The sequence below is a fragment of the Hyperolius riggenbachi genome, chromosome 4 (genome assembly GCF_040937935.1).
Source record: "Hyperolius riggenbachi isolate aHypRig1 chromosome 4, aHypRig1.pri, whole genome shotgun sequence".
In the NCBI taxonomy this organism is placed as follows: domain Eukaryota; kingdom Metazoa; phylum Chordata; class Amphibia; order Anura; family Hyperoliidae; genus Hyperolius; species Hyperolius riggenbachi.
The window spans coordinates 372,174,475-372,197,827 of NC_090649.1; the positions used below are offsets into that span (position 1 = coordinate 372,174,475).

At 48.7% G+C, this 23,353-nt stretch overlaps 2 protein-coding genes across 3 annotated transcripts in view; one reads left to right on the top strand and one right to left on the bottom strand.

The window, feature by feature from the left end:
• WTAP (WT1 associated protein) overlaps window positions 1–14,940 on the bottom strand; it is a 100,269-nt gene extending 85,329 nt beyond the window's left edge. Inside the window, exon 1 of the mRNA XM_068232030.1 lies at window positions 14,696–14,940. The gene's annotated coding sequence lies outside the window, so the exon portion shown is untranslated. The remainder of the gene's footprint in view (window positions 1–14,695) is intronic.
• SOD2 (superoxide dismutase 2) overlaps window positions 14,631–23,353 on the top strand; it is a 144,210-nt gene continuing 135,487 nt past the window's right edge. Inside the window, exon 1 of one of the 2 annotated variants that reach the window (XM_068232035.1) lies at window positions 14,631–14,652. In XM_068232035.1, the coding sequence (XP_068088136.1) occupies window positions 14,633–14,652 (20 nt within the window). In that variant the 5' untranslated portion in view covers window positions 14,631–14,632. Of the gene's footprint in view, window positions 14,653–14,999; window positions 15,053–23,353 lie in introns of those variants that run through there. The other variant, XM_068232036.1, reaches the window with a different exon arrangement.

Below are 23,353 nucleotides of genomic sequence, written 5' to 3' on the forward strand. Positions count from 1 at the left end.
AAACAAAGTCAAGCACTGGTAAGCAGACATACATATATTCAGGAAATGTAGTATATAGAGGGGGTGGAGTAGAAAAAGTAAATACAAACTGAAGGGAAGAGGAATAGGTGTGAGTCTGGGAGGGAGATGGATTGTCTTTGAGGGACAGAGAGAGTGTGTGTGAAAGTGACTGGGGAAGGGGAAAGAAAAAAAAGAGGGAGAAAGTTTGTCAGTTAGACAGAGGGAAATGTTGTAGAGGGAGAGTGAGAGACATGCAGGAATGAAAATGTATGTGAGTGCACAGCACACTGCAGGAAGTCTGCAGACTGATGTCCAGGACAGCTAGATTTACTATGTACCGTCTCCGTCTGGGGCAGAGCAGTGGGGGAAGGGAAGCAGTTGTATATGTAAAGTTGTCTAAATAATACCGATCTCTAGCACAGAGACAGCAGCTGACCAGAAGGATTCCACTGCTTGGGGACCATTACTGCTATCAGATAACCATCTGCCCTGCTGTTACTCTCCCCGGCATGAACGAGCGCTTCTCCACACGGACCTCTGATCGGGTGAGGCTGGAGCACATGCTGGGAAGACAGGAGGAGGAGAGCCCGTCCTCTGCATGACAGGCAGATCAGCGACTCACCAGAGGGAACACAGGAAGCCCACGTTCTCTCAGTTCTTTCTGTGTGCCTCCTTCAAAGCTCCCGGGGTCTGGCTTGTAATGATTGTCAGGAGCTGAGGAGGAGGGCGGAGATTGTGTCAGAGTGACAGCGGGCCAGCTCCAATGCCACAGCCGCTGTGCTCTGTGCTGGATGAGCGTGGAGGATTCAGAGGACAGCAAATATGATTAGTGATCACAGCAGCCGGGCGGGGACTGACCACCAGCCGGGCGCTCCGCCCAGTTAAAAGGCTCTAGGGAGAACACTGTATCTAAGGGCTGGTGCACACCAAAACCCGCTAGCAGATCCGCAAAATGCTAGCAGATTTTGAAACGCTTTTTCTTCTTTTTCTGCAGCGTTTCAGCTAGCGTTTTGCGGTTTTGTGTAGCGGTTTTGGTATAGTAGATTTCATGTATTGTTACAGTAAAGCTGTTACTGAACAGCTACTGTAACAAAAACGCCTGGCAAACCGCTCTGAAGTGCCATTTTTCAGAGCGGTTTGCGGTTTTCCTATACTTAACATTGAGGCAGAAACGCATCCACAATCCAAAATCTGCAGCAGCCCGGGAGTATGCGATTCTGCAAAACGCCTCCCGCTCTGGTGTGCACCAGCCCATTGAAATACATTACCCTAGCGGATCCGCACCCGCAAGCAGATCGCAAACCGCAGCGGAAACGCTCCGGTGTGCACTAGGCCTAGGTGTTGAATGTGACTCATCTCTCTCACTGAGAATGAGTTGGAGGGCAGCCAAAGAGTGTGTAACATTTCTAAATATATACATATAACTAAATAGAATGTAACTATCTGAACGTCTGCACGGAACTTAAAACCTCTGTGTTTAACCCTTCCAATGCTGGTCTAGTAAAAAAAAAAAATGCTTTTTGCATATAATATGCTGTAAATAATGTTTTAGAGCAAAGTTGAAATGCAGGGTTATATTCCGCTTTAAGCATCTGCTTCGTTTTTTTTTTTTAATTAGCAGCTCCCATTCACTTTAAATTAAAAAAAAAAAAAAAAAATAAAAGAGAGTAGGCAAAACAAAAACATGGATTTTTAGTGCTATTAAAATGCCATGGGGGTTTAAAATCACTGCTTGGTTCTCTGCCAAGTTCAATCACTGCAATAGGGTGTCCAGCGGTGAAACGAAGGGACGCAGAGACAACCCAGAATGCTCTATGGCATCCAGAGCCTTCCCTCTTCGGTGACTTTTTTTTCTCCGATTACAGGTACCCACTCACAAAAAGGTTAAGCCCCACAGTACATAGACAAAGAGTTAGTCAAAATAATTTAAAGAATCTTGGAAGTAGGATAAGCTCAACTGGTTCTTGCTCAGGCTGGGCTATATGCAGACTAAAACAATTTTTCCTAGACCTTGCACACAGTTTTCACATACAATAAAATTATGTTTCACTGTCCACATTGAAATGCCCAACAACACATCATTCAACTTTGAGGTTTTTCAATGGACAAAATGATAAAAATACTTACACAAAAAGCAAACAAAAAAAATTTTTGGGAGCTTTTTTATACAGACAAGTATGTTGCCAAAGGCCAGTAAAGTATTCTGTTGCTATAAAAGTATGGTGTGTGGACAACAGCGCAACACTTACATTACTTACACAACATTTTAAATTAGGAGAGACGTCTACTCTACATGTAGCCGCACGTCCGATCGATACAAGCAGCCAGTTTCAGCCCGAAATTGGTTGCATTGTCAATCAGGAATTCTGTCTTGGCGGCATAGATTTTCATCAGTTCTTCTGCTTTCGGTCCAGGCAATCTGGCTCAGCTGCGCCAGTCGGGTTCTTCTGCGCATACGCGGGAGGTGCTGCGCAAGTGAAGAGATCAATTTGCGCAATTTGGTCGATTGCCCCCAAGTCGCCTGATGTATTGCCACCTTGAACAAAATTGCCAGCAACTCAGGTTCTATAGTATGAAGTGTTAATTTAGGGATCATTTCTAACGAGGGAATCAAACTTAAACACAAAAGACAGTGCAGCCTTTTTTGGAAACAGATCATTTACCGTATTTTTCGGACCATAAGACATACTTCTTCTCCCCCAAAAGTAAGTGTGTGTGGGGGAGGGAGGGGGGATGGTTTGCGGGGGCGGAAGAGTAAGTGCGTCTTATGGTTCGAATGTAGCATTAGGTGTACCCTCAAGAAGTACATAATGAAGGTAGTTGGAGTGGGGGAGCTCTGGTAGAGCTGTGGACACACTCAGAGGGGCTTCTGTTGCTGATCTGTAATCGCAGGTACCCAACTCCACTAGACTGGCGGCATACAGGTAGCAGCGACTCTCACCCCATCCTGGTAGCTGCACCTCTACTCACTCCCTACACAGAATAATGCTGCATTAGGCTCCATGCTCTGCCTCAGATACCATCTGACCAGAGGCATACAGGTAAGATGCAGCCAGCAGAGACACTCACCCCATCCTGGTAGCAGCGCCTCTGCTCACTCGCTATACAGCATAATGCTGCATTAGGCTCCACGCTCTGCCTACGAAGATGTCTGTATGGGAGCACAATGCACGGTTGCTGCTGCTTAGAAACGGTAATCGTAGGTGTCCAACTCCACCGGACCAGCTCATACACATGTAGCAATTGTGGAAGCTGATTAGCACAGACGCCATGCAATCAGTGCACTGATTGGCTCCTATGACAGAGTATGGTCCCACCCACGAGACAATCGCGGCCAATTATCTGCAGCCTCAAGCTTTCCAACTGATTCAATTGGACACGACGCCCACCCTCTGCTCCCATTGCATGGCGTCTGTACTAATCAGCTTCCGCATTGGCTACACACATGAGCTGGTCCGCTGGAGTTGGGCACCTACGATTACAGTTTCTAAGCAGCAGCAACCCCACAACGTGCTCCCATACAGAAATCTTTGGAGACAAAGCGTGGAACCGAATGCAGCATTATGCTGTGTAGGGAGTGAGCAGAAGTGCTGCTACCAGGATGGGGCGAGTGTCTCTGCTGGCTGTATCTACCTGTTATTTCACTGGTCGGATGGAGTTGGGCACCTGATTTTAGCGATTTTCAGACACAGCAACCCCTCAGTGTGCCCCCATACAGCAATCAGAGGGAGAGAGCTGAGCCTAATATGACAGTACGCTGTATAGGGAGAGAGCAGAGCCACTGCTACAAGTACCGGGGTGAGTGCTGCTGCTACCTGCACTACATTAGTCATCTGAGAGAGGGAGGGAGTGGAACATAAGTTACAAAAGAACAGCTGCAAGTGTAGGAAAGTGGACCAGGTAAATAGTGCGCTGGGAGAGGTGGTTTAGGTTTCTCCTCTGTAGAGACCAACACATCTAGCAGGCTCTGGGATATCACTGTAGCACACGCAACGATTCAAAAAGGGAATGATAAAGGGGAGCCTGGGAACCACTAGAATGCCAAGGATGTAGAGGGTATCTCCCTGCCTAATGTCACAAACTGCCCACAAGACCTTACAATCTACACCCTGCCTCACATCACTGACCTCAAGTGCTTGGGGAAGAGGCTCCATTAGACGCCCCTGCACCATGGACATACCAGGGTTAGTTTTTTTCCCATGCATTTTGTCCTCTAAACTTAGGCGTGTCTTATGGTCCGAAAAAATAAAGTATATCTGTCAGTGTACCAACTGGTTGAGTGCATGAGTTTCGAGAGCTGAAGATAAGGATTGTTTGCATGTATACTGACCACATCCCTCAGCAAACTTGTTTGTGTACATTCTGGATAAGCACTGAACAATGCATTTAAATTTCACTTCCAAGCCCTGGCGAAACAAAATTTAAAAATCTCCACTTACTACCAACAGTCTACAAGCAGACCTGAACTCAGAACTGCCTCTTAGCTCTAAAAAAACAACAGCATAACATTTGAAGAAAAATATTGGTTAGAGCCGATACAAATCCTGCAATAAATCTGTAGTTTGTCTACTTCCTGCTTTCATGGAAGCAGACATATTGTTAACATCCTGTGTTTACAAATGAGATCTCTGCCGTGGCAGTCAGCTAACACAGCTATGGGATCAAATTACAACTTGAGCTTAGTCACAGATAACGGAAAATTAAACAGGCTAAACTCTAAGGCCGGATCCACACTATAAGCGGTTTTCTGAGCGCTTTGTGAATAGCCCTTTAAGAGCTTTTAAAAAATTCTCCCACTTTCATTAAAACCGCTGTGATCACGTATGCAAAAAAATCACAGCGATTTTCACCGCAATTTTAATGAAAGTAAATGGGAGAAATTTTTTAAAAAGCGCTTATCAATCACAAAGCGCTTAGAAAAGCTCTTATAGTGTGGAACTGGCATAAGGGCGCATTTCTATATGTCTTTTTTTCTGTCCATGCCAGAGTTTAAGTCCACTTTACAGTTTACCTGAGACAAGAAAGAAGAACGGTTTAATACTTACCTGGGGCTCCCTCCAGCCAATTAAGCAGCACTGAGTCCCTCGCCGTCCTCCCGAGTGCCTCCGTTCTGGCTCAGTCGTGCCAGTCAATTTCTTCTTTGCATGCGCAGAAGAGCCCAAATGGCACGGCTGAGCCAGCTTACAGGGACCGATAGCAGAAGAATTGAGGCACTCGGGAGGACGGTGAGGGACTCAGCTGTGCTTATGGGGCTGGAGGAAGGCCGGGGTAAGTATCAAATTATTATTTATTCTTTTCTCAGGTTTAGTTTAAAGCGGACCCAAACCAAACATTTTTTAATTCAAAATATTTAGTTGCACCACTCTGACACATACAAAGATAAATAAACACTCCTTTAAGCCTATGAGCATTTCAGTGCATGCTTTTCACCCTTCTCTTTTCATACCTAGGGTTATACAGGTGGCAGCCATTACTTCTGAGCTTAGTAGGAGGTTTTAGATCATGGGTGTGTTTTTCATCAACTACTCTCCCTCACAGGGGCATCATCTATGTGAAATCTCACACAAGCTGAGATCACCTCCCCTGGGACATCATCAGTAGCAGCCTGTGTTTTGTTTTTGTTTTTTTATCTCCTCCACCAGTTTGCCGGAAAAATCCTGGCAATTTGAAAAGAAGGGAGGGGTTCCTCCAATAAATGTAAAATATTTTATATTTGTCATCATGCAGCTGAAAAAAGGCTGCTATTTACCATTATAATTTAGAAAAGAGATTTTATATTTTTAATTTGGGTCCACTTTAAAGAGACACTGAAGCGAAAAAAAAATATAAGATATAGTGAATTGGTTGTGTACTATGAATAATTACTAGAAGATTAGCAGCAAAGAAAATATTCTCATATTTTTAATTTTCAGGTATATAGTGTTTTTCTAACATTGCATAATTCTATAATATGTGCAGATTACACAACACTCAGCATTCAAAATGATTCTTTCAGAGCAGTCTGTGAACTAATGACCGACCTCTCCTCTGGCAGAGAAAAGGTAACTAGTTCAATTACAATTGAAATAATAAAAAAGTCAGAAGACAGCCCTCTCCACGACTTTGAAAGTTGTAGAGAACAATGGCTTTTTTTGCATAGAGATAACTAGAGTTCCTTAACTCTTCCTGCACTGGAAACAATTAGACTGATGTATCTGATCTTAATGTTTTATTTCTTAGCTGTACTACACATTCAAATCATAATATCATAATTTTATTTTCGCTTCAGTGTCTCTTTAAGTGTCTTTTTGGCTTATATTGCATACACACTAGGTAGAATTGAGCATTTTGATAGGTGTCACCCTCCCCCACACACCTTCCCGAGTTTGTTTACAGGTCCGGAATGACAGCGACCAGGAGCATGTTGTTCGGTAGGGACTTTGTCGTACACTGTGAGCCGTCCCTCCACCCCATAGCAACCAGTCAAGTCACTGCAAAATTATTTTATGAGACTTATTACCATAAGCTAAAATGTACTTCAATGTATGCTTGCCACCTTGCATTCTAAGCTGCAGGATGAGGCAATGCAGACAGAAGCAGCCACACCAAAAGCTACTTAAACTGAACCCAGGGCAAACCACTTATTAAAAACCAGATACCTAAGAAGAGGGAAGCCTCTGGATCCAGTATAGGATTCCCAAGTCCACTTCACCCTGGCTGCCGATCGCTGAGACCCTCTGGAAGATCAGGGCTGCACTTCTCTTCACACATAGCAGCTGCTCATGCAGGAGCGACTTACTGCACGGACGCAGCTATACTTGAGTAACCACTGCACGCTCGTAACATTAGTCCAGAGAGCGACGTGGGAAGCTTCTACATTCACCGATCTAAAGGTGCGTACACACGCAAATCTATAACGACGGGTCCATCGGACCCTCGGGCGGGCGTTCCAGCAATAGTAGAGCGTGTGTACAGTCTGTCTGCAGACTGATAACACTGTTTCTGAACGATCCGCTCAGCGGATCGCTCAGAAATAGCCTTATCAGTCTGCAGACAGACTGTACACACGCTCTACTATTGCTGGAACGCCCGCCCAGCGGGAGGGTTCGATGGACCCGTCGTTCTTGCAAATAGAGCGTGTGTACGCACCTTAAGTGCCGATGTCAATATTTGCAGGCATCAATGAGACGCCTGCAGTCATTGTAACAAAGTTACACTTGCACGCATCACTTCCTGTTCACATACTGTTAGGACATCTTGTGGCCAAAAAGTAAAATTACACCTACATACAATTGTTGAAAGAGTCTGAAGCCAATTTAAAAATCTGCTTTTTACCTTTTGTTAGGCATGTTTGCCCGTTACAACTCTGCTATCCTGCAGCAGAACGAGGTTTTTTTTTTACCCCCCAAATCCCTTGGGGCACACTGCAGGAAGCACTTCCGTGAGAGGCAGAGCTTTTGGCTGCAGCTCTACCTCTACACGCGTCTATCAGCGCGGATCGCCGCCTCTCCCAGACCTTCTCAGTCTTCTTTGAGAGGGGCAGGGAAGAAGCGGAAATACACGCTGAGTGACGCGCATAGAAGCAGAGCTGCAGCCAAAAGCTCTGCCTCCCTGGGCAGCAAAATAAACGACCAAGAAAGTCGTGGATTTTGCACAGGGGATTGGGGGGGGGGTTTAAAAAATACTCATTCTGCCGCGGGATAGCGGCGTTTTAACAGGGGCAAACATGCCTAACAAATAAAAAGGTAAAAAGACATTTTTTAAGTGGCTTCAGAGTCTCTTTAAACAAACAGATATATATACACAATTAAAATTAACGCGTGCGTGCGTGCGTGTGTGTATATAAAAAATACAAAAGTATTTTAAGGGACTCAACTTTTTTTTTCTTTAAAAAGGGAAGGTTCAGGGAGGGTGGTTAAAAAATAGAAATCAATTTCCACTTACCTGGGGCTTCCTCCAGCCCGTGGCAGGCAGGAGGTGCCCTCGCCGCCGCTCCGCAGGCTCCCGGTGGTCTCCAGTGGCCGACCCGACCTGGCCAGGCTCTTCTGCGCTCCAAGGCCCGGCACTTCTGCGTCCCACGCCGGCAAGCTGACGTCATCGGACGTCCGCCGGGCTGTACTGCGCAGGCGCAGAACTACTGCGCCTGCGCAGTACAGCCCGGAGGACGTCCGATAACGTCAGCGCGCCGGCGTGGGACGCAGATGTGCCGCGCCTTGGAGCGCAGAAGAGCCCGACCTGGCAACCGGCCTGGTCGGGTCGCCACCGAAGACCACCGGGAGCCTGCGGAGCAGCGGCGAGGGCACCTCCTGCCTGCCACGGGCTGGAGGAAGCCCCAGGTAAGTGGAAATTTATTTTTATTTTTTAACCACCCTCCCTGAACCTTCCCTTTAAAGGAGTTCTGTTACTAAAATCGTAAAACAAGCTGACACTTACCTGGGGCGTCTATCAGCTCCCTGCAGCGGTAATGTCCCGCACTGTCCTCTCCCGATGCACCGGTCCCCGTGTAAACACGCAAGTGATTACACTGCGGCTGCGTGGCTGAGCTCTCTCTTCCGCACGCGTCAGAGCTTACTGCGCAGTCGCAGTACAAGAAAACTTCGTACTGCGCTTGCGCAGTAAGCTCCCGATGACACGAACGGGAGCATGCATTATTCGGCTATGCCAGACGAATAATGCCTGGTGCTGGCAGCAGGGAACGGGTGATCAGAGGACGGCAGTGTGGGACATCACAGCTGCCGGGGGCTGATAGAAGCCCCAGGTAAGTGTCAGCTTGTTTTACTTTTTGACTACCACAGAACCCCTTTAAAGAGAACCGGAGGTGGGTTCTGAGAAGCACGGCGATTGATTTATGGGAGACAGCAGAGGGGGGCTGGGTGGAAACAGTATAGCAACAGAGGCTGGGTATTATATGCAGAACAATGGCTCTATATGTTAATAGGATTCTTATGGCTCATACACACGGGTTACAACTGTCGCCGCAACCACGTGGCACTATCAGCTCCCTTCGGCGACAGCTTCCGCCGCATCTCTGTCCCTCTGTGCGCCGTGTGTACGGCTGCTGCACAGAGGGACCTGGAAACGAGCTGTCGCGCACACGTCTCCGGTGTGCTAGCGACAAGCTACAGCGATACCCCGTGTGTACCCACCATTAGAACCCACCTCGGGTTCTCTTTAAATTTGTATGTCATGGTGGTAAATTACTGTTACTTTTGCAATTATGGGCAATAATTAGTGATGGAGGCAAAACAGAAAAAATACACCTTTATTTCCAAATAAAATATCACCATACATTGTACTAGGGAAATGTTTACAAACGTTGCAATAACCTGGACAAATAAAATGTGTGTGTTTTATCCACCCTAAAATGTTTTCTTTTTAAAAACTATAATAGCTGAAAATTTTTAAAAATGCTTTCCATTCTCTCCTATTATTCCCGTTAACCTCCTTAGCGGTAACCCCGTGTGTGACACCGGGTAAGCCGCCGGAGGGTGCCGCTCAGGCCCTGCTGGGCCGTTTGAAAAAATTTTTTTTTGCTGGACGCAGCACCCCGATCGCCGCCGCCCCGATCGCCGCTATCCGGTGCGGCGTGCGCCCCCCCCAGACCCCGTGCGCCGCCTGGCCAATAAGTGCCAGGCAGCGCCGAGGGGTGGATCGGGACTCCCTATGACGTCAGCTGTGGCGACAGGACCAAAGATAATAGTTCCACCTCTGCTTCAATGTCACTTTACAAAACTTTATTAATAAAGGTATAGCACACTTTGCATGTCACTTCGTGTATCAATTAAAATCATAAAACACGCTGCTAATGATCTATAGCACAGCCTGCTGGGCGCATGCACTCAGCACCAACACACCTCTATCACACACGGGATCCCATCACACACAGGCCTATTCTATATAGTATTGCACTTCTCCCAACTAGAGTCCTGGGTTCCCCCCAGCTGGGTGGGGATTTAATCTTGCAGCTCTAAGGGGATGTAAGTTACACTTCTATTACTGTTCCTGTTCGATAGTACTATGGCACTCATTCATGGTGATAATTTCAAAGTCCGCTTCTATTGCAATTCCTGTTCAGCAGCAGTATAGCAGTCATTAGTGTTAGTAGCAAAGCAGTTAATCATATTTATGATATCGAGATCCGCTTCTATTGAATTCCCTGTTCCGCAACAGTATAGCAGTCATTACAATTAGCAATAAAGCTATCTGCCTCAACAGAGGCTCTCACCACTCCATCATACGATTTCCAGCCATCAGGTTCTGTTCCCTTGCAGAGCATTCATACAGCCTTCATCCCATATACAGTCCCAGGGATAGTGCTGCCTGTGTGGTCTCCCCAGGTTGTGGTTTCCTGGTGTGTGTATGCCAGCATTAGCTCACAGCCGTAATCTGATCAGTCTCACATCCCCTCTTGTAAACAGCCCCACAATCTGTCCGGCGCCGGTCTAGCATGGAGGCTACTGCGGGGAGGATAGTCTGGCATGTGCTATGTCGCAGCGTGGTCCTCCTCACCACGCGTATTGGCCGCTTCCGGCCTTAATCATGTGATCTTTTATGATTTTAATTGATACACGAAGTGACATGCAAAGTGTGCTATACCTTTATTAATAAAGTTTTGTAAAGTGACATTAAAGCAGAGGTGGAACTATTTTCTTTGGTCGTATCTGCACTTGCCCACCTTATGCTCCCCCGAATCTGGGGTGTCACACAGCAAATTGCCAGTGAGTTCCATGTACTTTATTGCTTGAGCTGTGGCGACAGGGGAAGCCCTCCAGGAAATCCCGTTCTTTGAACGGGATTTCCTGATCGAAGAGGGCGGGGGGATGTCGCTGAGCAGCGGCTATCATGTAGCGAGCCCTGGGCTCGCTACATGATTTAACCACTTCTGTACTACGCTATTTTGTGCTGATCTGTGCTGCGTGGGCTCTCCAGCCCACAGCACAGATCAGGTTGCAGCCAGGCCGATCAGTCTTCCCCCCTTTTTTCCCCACTAGGGGGATGTCCTGCTGGGGGGGGGGGGGGGTCTGATCGCCGCCGGCTGCTTGCGGGGGGGCTCTTCAAAGCCCCCCTCCGCAGCGCTTCCTGGCCTCCTTCCCCTTCCCTCCCTCTCCCTCCCCCTGTGAGCGGCGCAGGACAGATTTCCGTCCTGCGCCTGATGGGATAGGCTTTAGCCTATCAGATGCCGGCGATCCCCGGCCAATCAGAGGCCGGGGATCGCCGATCTCCTCCACGGCACTGCTGCGCAGCAGCGCCGTATACATGTAAACACCGGGGAAGATCTTTCCCGTGTGTTTACATTTACCCTGCGAGCCGCCGATCGGCTCACAGGGTGTTCACGGAGACACCCTCCGTGAACTGACATGGAACGGCCGCTCATGAAATACACTTCAGGATTCAGGGGCGTACATATACGCACCGAGAATCCTGAAGTGGTTAAACAAAAAAAAACAAAAAAAAAAAACCTGTTGCGCTTCCCCCTGACGGAATGTTTCATACCGCCAAGGGGGTTAAAATGCATTTAAAATAAAATAATTCTTAGCAAAATGTACCACCTAAAGAAAGCTTAACTGGTGGTAAAAAAAACAAAACAAAACCCAAGATATAGATCATTTTGTTTTGATAAGTAGTTAAGGGGCCCATTCACTGGTCGATTTCAACCATCGATCGATTCTATCAAATTCCCCATTCGATCGATTTGCAGTCGATTTTGATCTGACAGGATGGAAGATCTAGGTCGATCCGCTGCTGGCAGCAGATCGATGGCCCATAGAGTTGCATTGGATCTAATGGCCCAATAATGCATTTAGATCGATTTCCAATTGATTTCCTTCTGAAATTATTGCAAATCTGTTCCTAGTGTGTGGCGCACATCAGATAGATTCCTATCAGATTGGACTTGACAGTCATCTGACAGAAATTTGATGGTCAAATCTGCTGCAAATCTATAAGTGTATGGCCATCTTTATAAAGTTATTGGTGAATGAATTGGAGGAGTGCTGAAAGGTGAAAATTGCTCTGGTCCAGAAAGGGAAAAAACCCTTACTAGGGAAGTGGTTTAAGCCCAGAAAAGTGCTTAAGCCTCATCTACACGAAGCGATCTGGCGGCTCGATTAGCCGCCGGATCACCGATTCCGCTTCCCCCTGCGTCCCCGCTCGTGCCGGATTCGATCCGCCCTCATCCCCGCCTGGCGCCACGTATCTTCCGCTCGATTCCCTGTCTATGTCCCCTCGTGGGGAACGAGCAGGGAATCGGCGGTAGCAAAATCCGACCTGTCGGATCTTATCATTCGAGCCGCATTAGCGGCTCGATTGATAAGTAACATCGCTTCGTGTAGACGGGGATTTACAGTGCTTGTCTACATTTGCCAAGTTGTTTTTCAAGTACTTATCAAGCTTGACAGCATTTTCGCAGGCACCCAAGGCTGCGTACAACCATCCAATTTTGATTGGCCAATTTTACCACTTCCATAGTATTTAAAATCTGTTGGTCCTCACACTACATGGAGAAAGAAGAATCAGCCAATCAAAGCCCCTGAAAGCTTTTTTTCATTCGACTGACAAATCCAATCGGATTTCTCGTTTTTTTTTTTAAATTTATATCGATCCAGAATGCCAGATATTTCTCTTCAATAGTTTTAAAGATTGTATGGTATGTGTTAGATTGTCCATTTATTAACCACTTTACCCCCGCCAGTACGGATTTCTCCGTCCCTTTTTCCATCCTTTAACCCCCAGGGACGGAGAAATCCGTACTTTGCGCACTCCCGCCGCTGCCCGCGCTCCCGCTCGTAAACACGCCGCCGCCCGCCCAGAGATCAACGAACGGGAAAATCCATTCCCGTTCGTTGATCTAAGCTCCGCAATGATCCGCTGCCGCTTGGCTGAGCAGCGCGATCATTGTGAGCAATAACAAACTCCCAGCCTCTTTCTACTTCCTGCAAGCGTCCGGAAGGACGCTTGCAGGTCGCATGAAACAAAAAGTTACTGTTGCCATCTTGTGGCCAAATAGTAAACCTACACCCTAAGCATTTTTTACACACAAATAAACTAGTTTTACACAAAAAATTAACTCCTTACCTCCCACACTCCCCAATTTTTTTTTTTGTAATTAAAAAAAAAATAAAAAATTTACAATTTTAAAAAAAATACATAAATAGTTACCTTAGGGACTGAACTTTTTAAATATTTATGTCAAGAGGGTATAACACTGTTACTTTATAAACTATGGGCTTGTAATTAGGGATGGACGCAAAACTGAAAAAAATGCACCTTTATTTCCAATTAAAATATTGGCGGCAAACATTGTGATAGGGACATAATTTAAACGGTTTTATAACCGGGATAAATAGGCATATACATTTAATGGGTTTTAATTACAGTAGCATGCATTATTTAAAAACTATAAAGGCCGAAAACTGAAAAATCATAAATTTTTCCCTCATTTTTTCCTATTTTCCCATTAAAACACATTTAGAATAAAATTATTCTTGGCATAATGTCCCACCTAAAGAAAGCCTAATTGGTGGCGAAAAAAACAAGATATAGTTCATTTAATTGCGATAAGTAATGATAAAATTATAGACGAATGAATGGAAGGAGCGCTGAAAGGTGAAAATTGCTCTGGTGGTCAGGGGGTAAAACCCCTCAGTTGGGAAGTGGTTAACATACACTTCCTAGCAATTTTCCAATCAGTTTTATCATAATTGGAGAAAAATTGAACATAGGTGTGTGGTACATTGGTCATATTTTTGAAATGTTACAATCAGAAAAACTGATTGCAATTCTTAAATTGAACAGATATTTAAAAAAACTGTATGGTGTGTGGCCACCTTTAGACTGCCAAAGTCTCTGCAACCGGGAAGAGAGCAATTCTCTGCCAAATGGTCACGGACTGCTAATGGGGGAATGCAGACACTGGGAGGAGAACGGGAAGGCTCTATTGAACTCAGTGCCTTCCCTCTCTTTAGGTGAGTTTTTTATTATTTTTTTATAAAAAGAAAAAAAGAAAAAAGCTTGAGACAAAAGCTTCAAATTATGTCCATAGCTCACCTCAACCATACTAGCCCCACTATTCATTTTTGAAGTCTACAAATTCATATTCGCACAGGTTTCTCATTGCCCAAACTGTGCATGCTGCATTTACCTGGATACCTTCAAAACAATTCTCGTATAAACTGGCACTTTGGCATACATACAAGTTGCACACAATCCCTATTAAACACAAAACAAAAAAGTACATATTTGCTGGACTTTTCAAAAAAAAAAAAAAAAGTAAGCCCGGTTTGCTAAGCTATGGCATGTGCTGGAGATGTCCAGTATCTCGTACGGCGTTTCGAACTTGATCCAGCAAAAGGCCAGCGTACGACGTACGGCAACAGCGGCCTCCTCCCGCCTCTCCACACGTCCTGTCATTTTGAGCGGGCAGCTCTACGCACGTACTCATCAGGCCGTGAGCAATACACCCGTAGATAATACCCCGGCTCGCGTCAGCTTCATCAGTGCCGGGGCCGCACTCGCCGACATCGCCATACCATAGCGCTGACAACCCCCCCCCCCCCCCCCCCATATCACCCGGGCAGGCCGCGGGTCACTAAGCTTCCTCATTCTAGGTATGACGGCACACAGTCAATAACCTTCACAGATCTGCACAGAAGTAATGCATTCACACGGCGACAAGTAAGTGCTGAGGGCCCTCTTGCTTCAGCGACCTCTCCCTTACCTAGAGCGGGAGCTGCGCACCCCGGGCGGCTCCGGCCCCTCACACCGCCCGTCCAGCAAATGAAAGGGGGACCGAATTCTTTAACTCCTTCCGTGCAGATAGGCTCCTTCCTGATCCGTGCTACAGCCGATGTCCGATTACAAAAAGCTCCGTTTACACTATTCCTGCTTTCCCGTTCTTTGCCTCCGCGCTCTTGTTTCTCTGTGGTGCCCGACACAAAATGGCGGCGGAGGAGGAAATGACTGAGAACCTGCCTCCATGTTACACAGTGACACACCCCCGTCCTCTCACAGCCGCCGCACCGCACAACAGCATGAGGAGACGACCTGCTGCCGAGCGCACTTTCCGCTGCTGAGTGTGAGGGGAGATGTGATTACATTATTATCTCATAACATATAGCTTTACAAGATACAGTAGCTAGTTTAGAAAGATGTGAATATTCTTTCAAGGCTGCGCTGTTAACAGGGACGGATTATGTAAAGAGGACCTGACCTGAGCAAATATGAATGTGGGGACACTTTCACATAGCTCCCAACTGTCCTTCAATTAGATACAGTCCATCTTTGGAAGCCCTGTCCCACTGTCCCTCTTTCTTCCACATTTGTCCCTCTTTCAGGACTCATACAGATCATTATAAACATGTATTTTTCTACTGAACAAATGTGTTTAATTGACTCTAAACACTGGGGGCAATTATACTGGATACCTATACTGGGGCACCTATGCCTGGCAACCTATACTGGGGGGATCTATAGCTGGCTACCTATACTGAGTCTGGGTGCAACTAGACCTGGCTAACCTATAATGAGGGCACCTATACCTGGCTCCACGGGTGGCGGGGTGCAATTTTTACACCCTCGCCCTAGGTGCAATTTAGCCCAGAAACTGCCCTGCTAACCATAACCCCCTGCCTCCTTCCTATCCTTACCACAACCTGATGTCTATCTTTATACTCCTCTCCTAATGTTAAAATAATCCCGAGACCAATGCAACACAAAGAATAATACTGGGGCTTTACCTGTTGTTTCCTCCAGCCCACTGTAGTCCTTGGCCTTCTCTGTGTCCATCTGGTCCCATCCAATCTCCCCCATCAGCCCATCTGGGATCCAGCCTCCACATGAACAAGGGTGATTAATGCAAAATGGCCATCGTGAATGACCACTAGTGCACTCGCGCCCACCTCTTGTATCCCTCTTTATGGCTCCCTGGAATCAGTGCAACAGGGATGGAGCCCTAATCTTTTTGATGCTATAACTGCTGGATGGTACTGCCATGTGGATGACAGTAAATGCAGCTTCTATTGGTCTGGATGGCGCACATTTCTTTTTCTTCATATCCCACGAGTTCAGCACTGGACAAACTGTCACAGGGCCCCTAGTGGCCAGACCGCACAATGCCTTCCAATCAGTTTCAGCACACAGACCATGCAAGCTGTGGTCGCAATCGGTGCGCAGAAACCTCTGAAATTTTGGCAGCAGACCGACTAGAAGGGAGCCTGAGTTACGGTAATTACAAATTACACACTATTTCAGGGTCTCACTCTCCCTCCTCTAAATTGGTTCTGTCAGGCTACTTATCTGACTTCATCTGATGGATGGGCCCTTAGCACAGCTGGGTGCCTGGGACACTCTCCTGAAGGCTTCCTGCCATTTGGTGAAAGGAAAAAAAACCTGTCTTATAGAAGGAGTGTCATTCTGTTCGCTGCAATGACTGCACAAATCTAACCAGGAAGCGATCAGAAAATGGACTGCGCGAATCTTCCAGATTCGCCTGCGTTTCTCACGGCTGTTCCGTGACACCTCCCTCCAAGAGAAAAGGCTTCAACCAGGCATCAACAAGATGTGTGGCATTGCGGCTGATCTGGCTGCCGGGTCTCGAGCTGCCGGTACGGTGGGATAATCCATTGGAGCCTGCGGCTCGGTTCACCTGGACAAGTCGCTGTCCGCTACCCTCAGGTTTGACCCAACATGTACCGTTCTGGACTGGGCGTTTGCTCCACTGTGTTCGGATGTGGCATCTGCCAGAACTGCTGACAACGGGCAGTAGGTTGGGCAGGTCGACAGCCAGCCTACGCAGGGATTCCCTGCTAAGTGGCTGTGGACCTAAGGGAACCCCGTGGGAATCCCTGGACCTTCCCAGCTCCTGACAGACGGTACATGCCTTGCAGTATTTTGCTACGTCCTTGTTCATCCTGGGCCAATAAAACTGTTTCCGAATACAAGCAAGTGTCTTGCGGACACCTGAGTGCCCTGTCAGAGGATTACCATGTGTGGATTTCAGCACATGTCCCCTGAACGCGCTCAGCCTTGCTGTTCAGTCTCCCACCTTCCCAGTACACCTTGAAAGCGGCCCCGTCTGCGAGCGGCTCAGAGGCTTGCTGCCTGAGCGCCTCCAGGCTTGGGTCACTTTGTAGCGCTGCTGTGAATACAGCGCTGTCAGTTCCAGCCAGCTGGCTCATGTCACGTGAAGTCAGCGGCTGAAGGTTCTCACTTCTGGGGTCAGCACTGAATGAAGAGTCCAGTGCTGAGCCCACAAGCCTAGCAGCACCCTGGGTGACTGCTAGTACAGGCACAGCATTAGCATTACAATAATTGACATTTTTCACATCATTGACACATGCCTTAATGACAGTGACAGGTACAGACACATTTTCATTACAGACAGTTTGTACATCAAACTCAGGTACCTTTGAAGCAGGCACTATTGAACCCGGTACCCTTGAACTGGGCACATTCAACCCACCTCCCCCTGTTGCTCCCCCAAGTGTGTAAAGTACCTGGTGGGGGGCAGAGAGTCCGTCTCCTTCCGTGAGCGACAAGGCGGTTGTGGCACGTTCGTAGTAGGACACAAGCTTGCCCAAATCAGTCCCCAGCAACACAGGGACTGGGAGATCATTCACAACCCCAACAACCCTTGCTTGAACCCCCACCCCCCAGTCGAGCTTCAGTCTTGCTTGGGCTATGTGTAAAAGGGTGCCCTCTACTCCAGTAAGGGCAAGGGATCGGCTGGAGCTGATGTTCTCCTTTGGAACAAGGTGTGAGTGAACTAACGTGATGTCGGCTCCGATGTCTCGGAATCTGGTGACAACCTTGTCATTCACTCTAACGGGCTGCTGCTGGTCGGTTCGGTCGCGGATTTCCTTTCCGTGGGCAAACAGAACAAAATCTGATGATCCAGGCTGTGGTTCGCTGGCTGGCTGCCTCGGGCTGTGGGTGAGGTACAGGTGATCCAGGTGCTGGTGGTGTCTGCCTCCGCTCCAGACAGTCGAATTTCATGTGTCCAGGCTGGCGGCAGTAACAGGTGACACCCTCAGGTGCTCCAGGCCTGGGCGCAGCAGCTGCGCTGGGTGGCCTCTGTGGCGGACGGCTCACAGGGGCAGGAGAGTATTGGGCTGACCTCCTCTCCAGCTAGATGGTGCAGTTCTGCGGGTGTCAGGCACCCGGGTAGTCGCAAAGGTTTCAGCGAGGTCTGCAGCGACGGTCGCTGACACAGGCTTGCGCTCCAGCACAAACTGTCGTACATCAGCAGGGCAAATGTTCAGAAACTGTTCTAGGACTATGAAGTCCTCCAGGACATCATAAGACCCTTTGGTGAGGCCTAGAGTCCACTGGCGGAGTGTGGTGAGTAGACTGCTGACCACATCTTGATAAGAGTCAGAAGATTTTTTTCTGCCAGGACCTGAACTTTTTGCGATAGGCTTCTGGCGTCAGCTGGTATTTAGTAATGATAGCGTCTTTTATAGCTGCACAATCATTATCTTTTTCCGCAGGTAACTCTGCGAAAGCATCAAGCGCTTTGTAGCGCAGCAAAGGTGTCAGATGTCTGGCCCACTGGTCTTGGGACAGACGATACTGACGGCATGCTTTCTCAAAAGATCGCAAAAACAAGTCAATGTCAGTGTCCTTTTCAATAGTAGCAAATTTAAATTTTGCACTTACAGGTGATGCGGCTCCTTCAGCAGGGAAGCTGGGCGGTGAACTCCGGCTGGCCTGTTGAACCTTGGCTATGTTCAGTTCAAGCTCCCGTTCTGTAGCAGCAGCTATGCGCTCCCGTTCCTCTCGTGCCTCTGCAGCAACAGCAGCAACTTGCCACTCCTCTCGCGCTTGCATGTACTACAGGTACTTTTCCAGGTCAGTGTCCATCAGCTTCTGTAATGCCTGCTGCATTAGAGGATCAGCACAAATGGACATTCCAGTACTGGCCGGTTCCAGGCGAATACTCAGAGAAACTCTGAGATCGGGGTCCACACTGACAGGCTCCTGCGTAACTATTGCCGCATTGCCCGCAGGATGCTCAACCTCTGTACGCTCAGGATCTTCAGTCTCTGGTTCCCCCCGTCTGGAGTTAGATGGGCTGGTGTCAGTGGCGGACATACGGCCGTGCAGGCCGTGCCGCCGCACGAGGGCCCCTGAAGTTCCGCTGCTTCAGGGGCCCATTAAGTATTGCAGTTTTTTTTTTTAATTTTACCTTTTATTTTTATTTTAACCTGGGGGGCCCCTACTCCTGTCCTCCCCCCTCACATCGGCCCCCCCCCCCCTCCCCCTCATGCGATGCGGCGGGAGAGCAGAAAATACAGGAAGTCTCCGCCGGGGCTGCAGCAGACACTAGAGGCTGCTGCCGCTTGGTCTCCCGTGTCTCCAACTTTGTACACTGCTCGCTACTAAACCAGGAAGTAGCGAGCAGTGTACAAAGTTGGAGACACGGGAGACCAAGCGGCAGCAGCCTCTAGTGTCTGCTGCAGCCCCGGCGGAGACTTCCTGTATTTTCTGCTCTCCCGCCCGCCGCCGCCGCGCATACCGGGAGGGGGGCCCCGAGGTGAGTGAGGGAGGATAGGAGTCGGGCCCCCCACCCGGATAGCTACACACCCATCCACCCGGCTACCTTACCCACCCGGCTACCCACACACTCACCCGGCTACCTACCCACCCGGATACCCACACACCCACCCGGCTACCTAACCACCCACCCAGCTACCTACCCGGCTACCTAACCACCCTGCTGGCTACCTACCCACCCGGCTACCTACCCACCCGGATACCCACACACCCACCCGGCTACCTACCCGGCTACCTAACCACCCACCCGGCTACCTACCCACCCGGCTACCTACCCGGCTACCTAACCACCCTGCCGGCTACCCACCCACCCACCCGGCTACCTACCCGGCTACCTAACCACCCTGCCGGCTACCTACCCACCCACCCGGCTACCTACCCACTCGGCTACCTAACCACCCACCCGGCTACCTACCCACCCGGCTACCTACCCGGCTACCTAACCACCCACCCGACTACCTACCCACCCGGCTACCCACCCACCCGGCTACCTAACCACCCACACATCTACGCACTCACCCGGCTACCTACCCACCCGGCTACCTAGCCACCCACCCGTCTACCCACCCGGCTACCTACCCACCCAGCTACCTAACCAACCTGCCGGCTACCTACCCACCCACCCGGATACCTACCCACCCACCCGGCTACCTACCCACCCAGCTACCTACTCGGCTACCTAACCACCCACCCGGCTACCCACCCGGCTACCTAACCACCCACACATTTACCCACCCGGCTACCTAACCACCCACCCGTCTACCTACCCACCCAGCTACCTAACCACCCTGCCGGCTACCTACCCACCCGGCTACCTACCCACCCGGCTACCTACCCACCTGGCTACCTACCCACCTGGCTACCTACCCACCCGGCTACCTACCCACCTGGCTACCCACCCACCCGGCTACCTACCCACCTGGCTACCCACCCACCCAGCTACCCAACCACTCACCCGGCTACCTAACCACCCACCCGGCTACCTACACACCCACCCGGCTACCTACCCACCCACCAGGCTACCTACCTACCTACCCACCCGGCTACCTACCAACCCACCAGGCTACCTACCTAAAGACCCACCAGGCTACCTACCCACCCACCCACCCAGCTACCTAACCACCCACCTACCCACCCACCAGGCTACCTACCCACCAGGCTACCCACCCGGCTACCCAGCCACCCACCAGGCTACTTACCCACCCGGCTAAGGGCTGCCTACCTACCTACCCACCAGGCTACCTATCCACCCAACCACCCATGGGAGCTGCGCGCTGGATGGAGGCTGGGACAGGAGGTCTGCTGCTGCAGGTGAGTAAATGGTTTTTTTTATTATTTATTTTAGCAGGTGTATGTTCTGGGCAGGTCTGCCACATGATTGCGTGTATGTTCTGGGCAGGTCTGCCACATGATTGCATGTATGTTCTGGGCAAATTTGCTACATGATTGCATGTGTTTTCTGGGCAAATCTGCCGACATGATTGCACGTATTTTCTGGGCATATCTGCCGACATGATTGCACGTATTTTCTGGGCATATCTGCCGACATGATTGCACGTATTTTCTGGGCATATCTGCCGACATGATTGCACGTATTTTCTGGGCATATCTGCCGACATGATTGCACGTATTTTCTGGGCATATCTGCCGACATGATTGCACGTATTTTCTGGGCATATCTGCCGACATGATTGCACGTATTTTCTGGGCATATCTGCCGACATGATTGCACGTATTTTCTGGGCATATCTGCCGACATGATTGCACGTATTTTCTGGGCATATCTGCCGACATGATTGCACGTATTTTCTGGGCATATCTGCCGACATGATTGCACGTATTTTCTGGGCATATCTGCTCACATTATGTGTATTTTCATGAGAAAACCTGCTCACATTATGTGAATTTTCTGGGGAAAGGGTCACCAAAACCTGGGCCCACTGTCTTTGCTGGGCATATCTGCCGACTATTTTCTGGGCATATCTGCCGACATGATTGCACGTATTTTCTGGGCATATCTGCCGACATGATTGCACGTATTTTCTGGGCATATCTGCTCACATTATGTGTATTTTCATGAGAAAACCTGCTCACATTATGTGAATTTTCTGGGGAAAGGGTCACCAAAACCTGGGCCCACTGTCTTTGCGTTGCACTTTTCAAGGGAACCTGAGGTGAGAATAATATTGAGGCTGCCATATTTCTCTCCTTTTAAGCAATACCAGTTGCCTGGTTGCCGTTCTGGTCCTCTGCCTCTTATTCTTTCAACCATAGACCCTGAACAAGCATGCAGCAGGTCAGGGGTTTCTGACAATATTGTCAGAACTGAGAAGATTAAGCTGCATGCTTGTTGCTGGTGTAATTCAGTTTATTACTGCAGCCAAATAGATCAGCAGGGCCGCCAGGCAACTAGTATTGTTTAAAAGGAAATAAATATGGCAGCCTCCATATCACTCTCACCCCGGGATCACTTTAAATTACAGTTAGCTCCGCCCTTATCCGGTCATTGCCACGCCCATTTTTTGCCGCGGCGCTACGCGCCGCAGGTTCTATCCACACCCATTTTTTGCTGCGGCGTGCTTCGCGCGTCGTAGGTTCTAGCCACGCCCATTTTTTGACGCGGCGCGCGAAGCGCGCCGCAGGTCAGGGGGGCCCACGATTGATATTTTGCACAGGGGCCCACTGCTGCCTGTGTCCGCCACTGGCTGGTGTCCTCCTCAGTGGACACATCCAGCACCCGTAGTTGCTGGCTATCCCATCTGTACAAGTCCGTTGTCAGGTCCTGTTGTTTCTTGCGGCGGATGTCAATGCCTCTCTCTTCACAAAGATTTTGCAGGTCTGCTAGGGACATGAGCTTGTAGTTCCTGGACATTTCCATGCCAAATAAAATAAAACTTTTGGGGAGGGGTACTGGTTACACAGTCTCTCTGTATATATAAAAAATATATTGCATTCAGCTACTACCAACAAATTAGTTCGTTTCTCGATAGGGCTAATTTGATAGCGCTATCTTAAATGCTTTCAGCACAACACAGATCCCACCGCTGCCACCACTGTCACAGGGCCCCTAGTGGCCGGACCGCACAATGCCTTCCAATCGGTTTCAGAACACAGACCATGCAAGATGTTGTCGCAATCGGTGAGTCTTCATGACGAAACGCGTTGGGCGGAGCCAGGGACGGCACACGGAGGCACGATTTTAAGCTGATCCAGGACACTGGATTTACTTGTTACATGCGAATTTTACTAAGGAACATGAGCAGAAGGCATATTAATCAAAGAGGATCCTTTATTGTACTCAAAACGTTTATGGCTGTTTGTGATTGAGCAGCATTGGTTTCTGGTGAGCGCAACCGTGTGATACAGGTGTGGGCTCACACTGATGGTGTAATCTGTGATTGGCACTCACTGGCTATGGGCTTATGCTGCACAAGTGGGGCGACACTTTCTGGTTATAATGGAGTGTTGTGATCACGGTTGAGCTGACGGTGGAGGAATTCAATTACATTAATGATACTGCACTATGGTCTGCTGTTATTATTTTTTACTCGAGGAACTGATGACTGATAACTAGGAGGCCCAGAGTGGATGATACCTGATATGCCCTATATGCTGTTTGTGATTGAGCAGCACAACTATCTGTCGAGCGCTTAGCATTAATTTATATGCGGGTGTTCACAATCACAAAGGTGGAGGTGCATAAAAATTAGAGGATACTACACTATTACGCCTATATTTGTTTTTATCTTCTTTCTGAGGACTGTGACTACAGAACACGGAGGGAAATCTTTTGGTTGCATATGCTGGAATTGGATAATTGTTG